Source organism: Heloderma suspectum, chromosome 3 (genome assembly GCF_057233095.1).
Source record: "Heloderma suspectum isolate Gila_16-S chromosome 3, 16-S_ref, whole genome shotgun sequence".
NCBI classification, from domain to species: Eukaryota; Metazoa; Chordata; class Lepidosauria; order Squamata; family Helodermatidae; genus Heloderma; species Heloderma suspectum.
In genome coordinates this window covers 214,478,105-214,487,315 of record NC_139460.1, presented here as the reverse complement: position 1 = coordinate 214,487,315, position 9,211 = coordinate 214,478,105, and the positions used below count along the sequence as shown (strand labels likewise).

General features: G+C 50.5%; 1 protein-coding gene across 2 annotated transcripts in view; it reads left to right on the top strand.

The window, feature by feature from the left end:
• Positions 1-766: 766 nt before the first annotated feature.
• The window catches only part of UNC5B (unc-5 netrin receptor B), a 210,756-nt gene continuing 202,311 nt past the window's right edge, over positions 767-9,211 (top strand). For both annotated transcript variants that reach the window (XM_084845531.1, XM_084845530.1), the window contains exon 1: positions 767-1,349. In XM_084845531.1, coding sequence (XP_084701657.1) covers positions 1,259-1,349 — 91 coding nt within the window. In that variant the 5' untranslated portion in view covers positions 767-1,258. The remainder of the gene's footprint in view (positions 1,350-9,211) is intronic.

Genomic DNA, 9,211 nt, shown 5'->3' with positions numbered 1-9,211 from the left:
CAGGCTTGGTGGGGCTTGCTTCCGAGTAAACAAGCATAGGATCGGGGCACACGTTTTTTAGAAAGCTACCTCAAGCGAAAATGGAATAGATGAAGCAAAGCGAAGGCACACGGAGCCGTTCCTCGAGAACGGGAAGTATTGCAATGAACGGAACTTTGTTCCAAAGCCGAGTGTGGAAAGCGTCGCCCAAGAATCTCTCAACACCCCCCAAGCAATAACCCTAAAGATGTCCCCAACCCTGTACATACCTAAACACGTCTCATTTCCCCAGCGACGTTGCGCTGGTGTTAAGAGGACGTATTTATCATTCTGGATGCCGGAGAACCGTCGCCAAACAAACTTAGAAGTGGGAACCATTATTTTAGGAGAAAACAAGAAACGAGTTTGGTTTTTTTAAGGATTTCGTGCGCACTAAAAACAAACAAAGAACTTCAGGACTGTAACCTTCCCGACTGGGAAGTAAGCCGCGTTGAAGAAGTATGGGCCTTACTTCCGAGAAGACAACAGCCCTAAATCCGTGCGAGCTACGCGCCTGGCCCCCTCCAAGCCCGCGCCGGGAGAGGCTGCAGCTCCGAGATTCGGGAGCCACGTTTTCCGCCCAGCCCCGCTCCGTCGCGGGTGCGCTCTTGAGATCGGTGGGCCGTCGCTAGCGCCCTGCCTCCCCCCCTTCGCCCGGCTCGTTCCGGCGCGCCGCTCGTCGCCCGCCCCCTCTGGCGGGCCCCGCCCCGTCCCCCGGCTCCTGGGCTCGCTCCGCTGCGTGCGGGACACCTTGGCATTGTCGGAGGAGGCCGGGCAGGGATCGGATGCGCGTCGCCCGCTAGCGGAGCGGCAGGAGCGCCCCCCACCCCCGCGCGGCGCGGGATCCGCGGTGATGCGAGCGCGGCGGCGGCGGCGGCGAGCGCGGCTGCCTCTGTGACCCGCCGGGCGGCTCTGTGTCGGTCTCAACTTGGGCGAGCGAGGAGCGGCGCAGCAGCCTGGCCCCGGGCGAGGGGCCCGGCGGCAGAGGCGACCCGCTCCCCCCGGCTCGCCGCCTCCTCGCGCCTCTGTGGCTCCGGAGTCGCCGCGACCCGCGTCCCCGAAGCGTGGCTGCGAAAGGAGCAGCGGGGGAAGTCTCGGGGCTCCTTCGGGCGGGGAGGCTGGTGCTCTGCAAGGGCTGCCGAAGGAAGAAGAGGACGCCGCCGGAGAGGAGGAAGAGAAGGCGGCGGCGGCGGCGGCGGAGAAGGCGAGCGGGAGACCCCGCAGCCTTCGCCGGGGAGCGATGCCTTCTGCCTGGAGCCCGGGAGTTTCTGGCCCCGGCGTGATCGTCCTGCTTCTGCTGGCCGTTTGCAAGCCCGGACCTTGCCACGCAGGTGAGCGCGGCTCGTGGGAACACGGAGGGCGACCCGTGTGTGTGGCGGCGGCGGCGGCGTTTTGAATGCCTGATGCTTACGCAGCGGCCTCTCTCTGGCCTTCTGCGCCTCCGGACGCGGCTTTGGGGCTCCGAAGGTGGAGATGATCGAGATGCCCAAACCAGTAAAGTTTTCCCCGGACTCCCCACCCCGCTTCTCTCCGCCGCTCGCGCTCGGTTCCCTTCTGCTGCCTCGGCAGGGTTCTTCTGCCCGGGCTTCTTCCCGAGGCGTTAGGAAGGCGAGCTGGACTTTATTAACAGGCTTGCAGGCAGGGAAAGAGGAAAGAAAGAAAGAAAGAAAGAAAGAAGGAAAAGTCGAGAAAAGCAAATCCCCGCTCCGCTCTCTCCCTCTGGCGGTTCTCCGCACCCATTACCAAGGACCCCCCCCCCCTTTTCGGTAACCGAAAACCCAAAAGAAGGTTGTTATTAAGCTGGGCTGGGGTGAGAGGACGGCGGCTTGGCTCGAAAGATCCCGCTGATGCGACGGGGTAGTTTCCTGCCGCTTTTGAACCTAGCCATCGCGGGGGGGGGGGGGGGAGCAGAGGAAAGGAAGGTGGGGAAAGGCACCGTGATGATTTCGGCCGGTGGCGAGGGCGAGGGACGCGGGGAGAAGTCGCGATGGCGTGGGGGGGGGGGACGAAGTGTAGAAGGGGCTGCTTGGCCACTGTGTGAACGGCATGCTGGACTAGATGGACCCTTGGCCTGATCCAGCAGGGCTGTTCTTATGGGGGCAGGGGAGGTTTTCAAGCGCAGAAAACGAGGGGGATGTTCGCAGACGCAGCCCGATCCTAGGCATTTTTACTCGGGAGTAGGTGTCGCAGTGTTCAGTGGCGTTTACTCCCAAGTAAGCGTGCCTAGGATTGCGGCCTGGGTGTAGCTTGAAAGAGCCTCAAGAGGCTGCGTGGCTTTTGCTTTTTATTCTTAAAATTCCTTGGAAAAAGTTTGTTTGTGTCTTCCGGAAAGATGGAGACGCGCGACCCAGTACATCTGGATTAGGGTTGCGATGTCACCTTGAGCCGCGCTGTGTGTGTGTGTTGGGGGGGAGGGGGGCTGGCTGGCTTTTCCAGGGGTGGGGGTCGAGGTGTGTGTTGCACTGACACAGCCCGGTCGCACGTTTGCGCGGAAGGAAAGCCCGCTCCTGCCCTTCCTTCCAACTGAAGCTGCAATCCTAGACACCCTTGCTCGGGAGTAAGTTCCGTGACATTGCGCTGCAGCTGCACATGGGTTTGTGGTGCTAGGCTGTCATCTGATGCGTCCTTGCCAGGGAGTCAGCCCCCCTTGCTTCTGGGTGAACGTGCATAGGATCAATCACACTGTTAAATTAGTCCTTTTAAAAGGGGGATGCGCTTCCCTTGATTTCCAGGTTCCTGCTTAATCTAGTGGAGTGAGAACGGACTTGTTCGCTTTTATACGTTTTAAATGTAAAGCAAAGCGAGGCGGGTTGTCGCTCCAGTCCTAATTCGAGCAGTGGTGGGTTTTGTTGTTCTGAATCTTCATCATGAATGCCCATTGTGGAAACCTGAACCTTTTTAAAACGTCTATTTTCGAAACCCTGAAATGATGACGGGCCTGGCTCTGTGGGGGGTGGTTGTTCGTATTGAATAGCTGCGGTGCATGAATTGCCCAAGTAACCGTGTAGTAAAAATGTGAGCAGAAGTAAGCTGGCTTCCCCCACCCGCGCTCCTGGAAATGCCCGTTACCGGGTGGCATCTTACTCTGAGTAGTTGTTGTTCTGAGACTGCTGTTCAAAGTAAATAACCTACATCAAACCAGGCTGCTAATTTGAGGTGACTCCCCCATGAACTCCCCACAGCGTTCCTCTCTTAGACTGCGGCCCTAATGTTCCCCTTTTCTTGGGAGGAAGACCCTTTGAACTCTGCCCAGCCTCCTTGCTCCCAATTCAGCAGGCCTAGGATTGGACTGTTGAACTGCATCCAGGGGTCTATAATCCTATACCCACTTATCTAGGAGTAAGTCGTATAGAAGTCAGTAGGCCTTACTTCTGAGTAGACATGCCCAGGAGGTCTTATTTGGAAGTAAGACCCATGGATTACAGTGGAATCTATTTCCCTATAATAGCTTTAGGACTGGGATGATGTTGTCGTCCATCTCAGTGGGGAATTGAGGCTACCTTACTAAGCAACTTACTTACTTTGGTAATAAGTTCCATTGAGTTCAGTAGGACATACTTCAGTGTCATGCATTAAGGAAGAAAACTGTGTTACAGAATTGAAGGACTGAGTGTGCAGTAATTGGGCTATTTTTTCTCTTTAGGGTAGAATTTAAAGAGTTGAAGAAGAATCTTTCTAACTGTAGGAATAGGCTCTTAATCGGAAACAATATTGTATCTACATGTGTGTTTTGGGGAGAACCCCTGGAGTTTTAGGATATCTGATCTGTTTTAAAACAAAATGTGGACTATTGGCTCTTTCAGGATCATTAACAAGTGTGTTCCTCTGGACTATGCAACTAGAACAATGAAAGTGTGCTCATTAGAAAAAGATTTCTTGGTGGGAAAATACACTCACAACTACACACGGCGCAGTGAGTTGCTTGTTTGGTTGAATTCTTTTAAGTGTTGCACCCTAAATATATTGTATGAGTGATACCTATGTTTATGTGCCCCATCCTTTTTAAATATCCTTTTGCTTTAGGGAAAAGCGTAGCAGAGCTCAGCCCAAAGGAAAGGTTTCAAGTTCTTTGCTTCCCAGCCTCTCCTCCCATTTAATCTCCAGTGTGAACTGACTTGTACACCTTTATATTCTGCTGTTTATTTCTGGCTCTCTTGACAGTGCTTTAATAACAGTGTTCTTTTGGGTGGCCCTTTCAATGTGAAGCCAAACCCTTTATGACAAGGAACCTAAAGACAATTTGGGTGAAAGCTGATGATGGATCAGAACGTTCCTAATTGCTGATAGTAACTGCACGTTGAGCAGCTACTAATAAGTACACTGAGTGCATCATTTGTAGGGTGCTGCTTGCTCTGGCTTCCAAACAGCTCACTTGTAATTAACTAGAATCAAATTATAATTTGCTCAGAGTCTGGGACTTTAAAGATGTATTTTGAAGTTACAGTTAATGATAGGGGAGAGTGGGCCTGAGTGAACAGAGTACATTGTTTAAAGGGATTCTGGAATGTGAAATAGGAGTCACGGCTTGAAGGACTTCTCAGAGTACATTTATAGATATGCTTTGCTATAAAATTAAAGGGGACTGAGCCCAGGGAGCGGAGTTTTCCAAAGCAGGGGCCCTCTTTTGCATTCTTTAAACATTCTGAACATCTGCTGGAATAAAGGAAGGTTTGAGCGTGTGATGAAAATAGGCTAAGACCCCAACTTGAAGTAGGATCCAGCCTCTTAAAAATTAATATTCCCTCAAAAACAATGGTTTAGGGATAGACGAGGACTGGGGAAAGGAAGAAGGGAGTGGAGGTTAGGCTGGTGAGGGCATGAGCCGGTTCTTAGCTGCCCCTGCTGTTACCTCCAGGTTTGAGCTGCATTTGAATCGTATTGATGTTCTCTTTTTTGCTGGCTGAGCAAATGATAAGCCTGCTGAGGATCCCATTCTTTTATTTAATAATCATGCTAGCTGGAAGTACTGCTTGAAGTTCAGGCTCAGGGCTCCGTACTGTGGGGGTGATGGCTTGAGTGAAGGTAATAATCACTTCAACTCTTAAGAATTACTTCCAGATCTTTGGTTCCCCACTATTGCATCAAACATTGACTTGAGTTATGCACGCACACACACACACCATGCTGCTGTATCCAGTTTTGTGAATGTGGCTAATGTTGGGGCAGGCTTTTAAATTTACTTAGCCTTTTCCAGCAGTTAACAGCCAAGAGAAATTGTAGTGTTATGAAACCCTTGAAAGGTGCAATCCTACACAGGTTGAGACAGAAAAAAGTCCTACAACTCCCAGCATTCCTCAAGTTGTAGGACTTTTTTTCTGTCTCAAACTGCATAGGATTGCGCTCTTAACTGATGCACTGTTGTGAATCTACCTCCTCCTTGCTCTATGGCAACCATCTTCAACCTGGTGCTCTCCAGATGTGTTGGCCTACAATTCCCATCATCCCCACCCAGCAGGGCCAATTTTGTGGGGTGATGGGGGTTGTAGGCCAGCACATTAGAGAGCACTAGGTTGCGGAAGGGCTACTCTATAGTATAATCACACATAATCTTTCTCCAGCATCAACAACTTCGTCATTGCTGTGAAGTCTTAGTTTGAGCCAGGACGTGACTCCTGAACCTTGTGCCATTGCCAGAGCTGAGCTCTGTAACTGTAGCAATAGTGCCACTAAGCATATGCGGAGTGCATTTCCTTTGTTGCTGAGTAAGCGCAGGCCACCTGAGCATGTCTAGAATTAATAGGCAGACCAGTGGAGATCAGCCACTTGCTGTGTCACACTGATTCCCTTGTGACTGCTTGCTGCTGACTCCGGCTACTGTCCCATACATCTCTTGTAACCCTCCAGCAAGGGAGACATGAAGATGCCAGAGTGATGTTTTCCTTTTAAGTGCAGATATAAAAGGCTGTCTTCGGCTGCACATCGCAGAAGTCAGGAAACCATAAAGTTTGATGGCTGCAGAGCTTGGGAAAGATCATCGCCATAAATGTTAGGGGCGTGGAGTGCCCTGACAGGCAGTGACAGGCAAGATAGCTTGTAAGCTTTCCTTTAAAAGGACTTTGAAGCCTCTTTAACTTAACTGGTCATTTTCCTCCCACCTTGTAAAGCAGGAGGGGGCCTGCCTAATGGAGTCGTGCAGGGATGTGTCACCGGACACGTCTGTGGCATTTGTGTTTGATCGCTGTCAGAAGCAACTTGTGGCAAGCATGTCTTGGGAGAAAATGGAAGGGGAAAACATTTGCTTTTACACTGTAATTAAAGCTCAGGAAGAGTCTGCCAAACACATCTTCATCAGCAATATCCTTTCTTTCCCCCACCCCCAACCCACCAGCCCCAAAGCCCCAGCAGGTATTATTCCAGCTTTGGGTGTACCTACGGTGCATGTCTTTTTTGCAGGACATGACTAACTAGTGCTGAATCTTCCCTTTCTCTGTTAACTTTCACACTGATTGGTTCACTTCCATAATGTCTGAATTCTGCAGTTTCTTGTGTTGAAATGATTAATTCTAGAATTCCATTCCTCCCCCCATTTCCCCCATCTTCATTGGGTATTTGGAGCCTATTCCATACCCCTTAGGAAAAGCAGGGGACAATGTTGTAACTGTTCATGACTTTCTGGGCTGGTTGAACTAATAGATCCATAGTGCTGGACAGTTCACACTGTTATTTATATCTTTAGTGCTCACCAGGGAGGATTTTTCTACTAGTTATGTGCATGCATTTGGATCAGTTTTGCACTAGGCTCTGTACAGAGCACAGATGGATGTGGTTTCTGGTTGGAGGTACTGAGGCTGATTTATGCATACAGGAGTACTGTATGGTACAGCCCTACTGGGACTGTACCACTTCAGTATGCAAGTGGAAGATTATGTGATTGGATGCATCCCTATGTCCAGTACACCTTGCACCTGAAATGTTGGCACATATGGGGGGAAGGGTTCTAGTTTGTCCTTCTCCTCAAATGCTAACTTCCTATGTACAGGAAGTTTGTTCTATGAGTTTGGAAGATTGATACAACTGTGTGATATCATTGTGTGAGTTGGCATAATGCCCAATGAGTGTGTATGACCCTGCTGTGGAATGGAAGTATAGCTATCCTGGGAGAGATGGAGTTGGTCATGGTGAAACAGATTAGCCAGGGCTGCAGGTCCAGTTTGAGGAGCAAAGATAGGTTGTACTCAGGATGTGGCTTAGAAAGGGAAATGACATGGCAGGATTGGCCAAGTCCAAGACAGGTAACAAAAGCTACACAACATTTTGTGGAGGGGAGCTTCTGAACCTCTGTAAAGCACCACAGCCATTCAAGGCACTCTTGGGTATATATTGCAATAGTTTTCATAGCATGTGCTATGAATCTCATCAGAAGGGTTACTGAGCCCTTCTCCTTGCTGCCCCATGAAGGCAAAAGGTGGAGCTCAGTGGTAGAGCGCCTACTTTGCATGCAGAAAGTCCCCGGTTCAATCCCCGACATCTCCAGGTAGGGCTGGAAAATCTCCTGCCTGAAACCCTGGAGAGCCGCTGCCAGTCCATGTCGACACTCCTGGGCTAGATGGACCCAGGGTTTGACTCGATATAAAGCACTTTCCTATGTAGGGCGGCTGAGGTTACTTTAAGCCAGCCCCTCTGAGCAGCGAGCAACCACCGCCTGCAGAGCCTTTAGAGGTAGCCCTCTCTTCTTCTTGGCCAGCTCTACAGTGCACTCTCCTAGTATGTATATATGTATAGCGTGTAGTGTGTGTGTGTGCACGCATGTGTGCGTATAGGATTCCAGCGTGCACTTGTATTCAGAGCCTGAATGGGGGGAAATTCTCTGTCAGTAGTAGAGATCTTAGGGTGGCCATGTGTCCTCTTTTACAGAGGACAGTCCTCTGTTTGAAGGGTGGTTGGAGGACAGCCCTCTATTTGAAGGAGTGTCTGGTTCAAGTCTGGTTTGAAGAGAAAGACTCATCAAGAGGGTGAGCTGCAGGGGCCTTGAAGTGGCCCATCCGAGGTTAGCACCTGGACAGCAGACGGAGCAGCAGGCACCTGGTCACAAAGTTCTCTGCTACGCTGAGGTGTGTTGCATTTCTGTTTACATTATAGTACTTTTTCCTCTGCTTACATCTCTATATAACAACCCGCACATGCAAATGTCATGCGAATCTGTGTTCTCTTTTGCCTTCATTTTAGTGATGTGTTTCCTCTTTTTTGGCCATGTAGAAGTGGCCATTCTACCCTGTGTAAGAAAATATTGGACTATGAAGCCCATCTCCTGCCTCTCTTCTCCCCACCCCTACAGCTCAGCAATGGCCGTGGGTGGAGCATGCATGCCTCCTTCTGCCATTGAGGAATTTCCCCAGCAGCAGGGGTGGCCTGCAAGCTCTAGTCCTGAGCATGGAGAGGGTGGGGTTAATTGCTGCAAACCTCCCCCCCCTACACACATACACACACACACACACACACACACGCTCGCTCACACAGTGGTGATATCAAGGCTGAAAGGAAGCTGCGCCCTCCTTTCTTCTCCAAAGGAACCACAGAAAGGTGGTTTTTGTGAACCGCCCAGAGAGCTTCGGCTATTGGGCAGTATAGGAATGAAATAAATAAATAAATAAATAAATAAATAAATAAATAAAAGGGGGAGAACCAAGTTCAGAGACAATATGGCCTTTGATGCTCTGAGGTCCTCTGTGACCACCGGGTGGGGGGGCACAGCGGTGATCCAAGCCATCATTGGCAGAATTTGGGAGCTGCAGGAGGAGGGAGAAGAGACTCCTCTTATTCTTTCCACCATCTTGTTTTCCCCAACACAAAGCATTGAGCAGTTGGGGGGCAGGGGAGAAAGGAATCGCCTCACAAACTTTGCAGGGCTCTGTCCTTTTCTATGTATCGTAGAGCCAACCTGGTGCCCTCCAGATATGTTGGACTACAACCCCCATCATTGCCTGTACTTGCTGGGAATGATGGGAGTTGCAGCCCATCACACCTGGAGGACACTAGGTTGGTGAAAAGCTGTCAGAAAGAGAGATTTGGGTGATTCTCTCTGTCTCTCCAGCTGAAAAGCTGAGAAGACCAGGGTCTTGAAAGGCAGCCAAGAAATATATTAAATAAATGAAAGGGTCCTCCAACCACTGTCTGTTTCCTTCCCCCTGTTCCTCAGTTTTCTGATTGTGCCTCTCCTGTCTGGGATGGTGAAGCTGTCCTGAAGTTCTAGCTT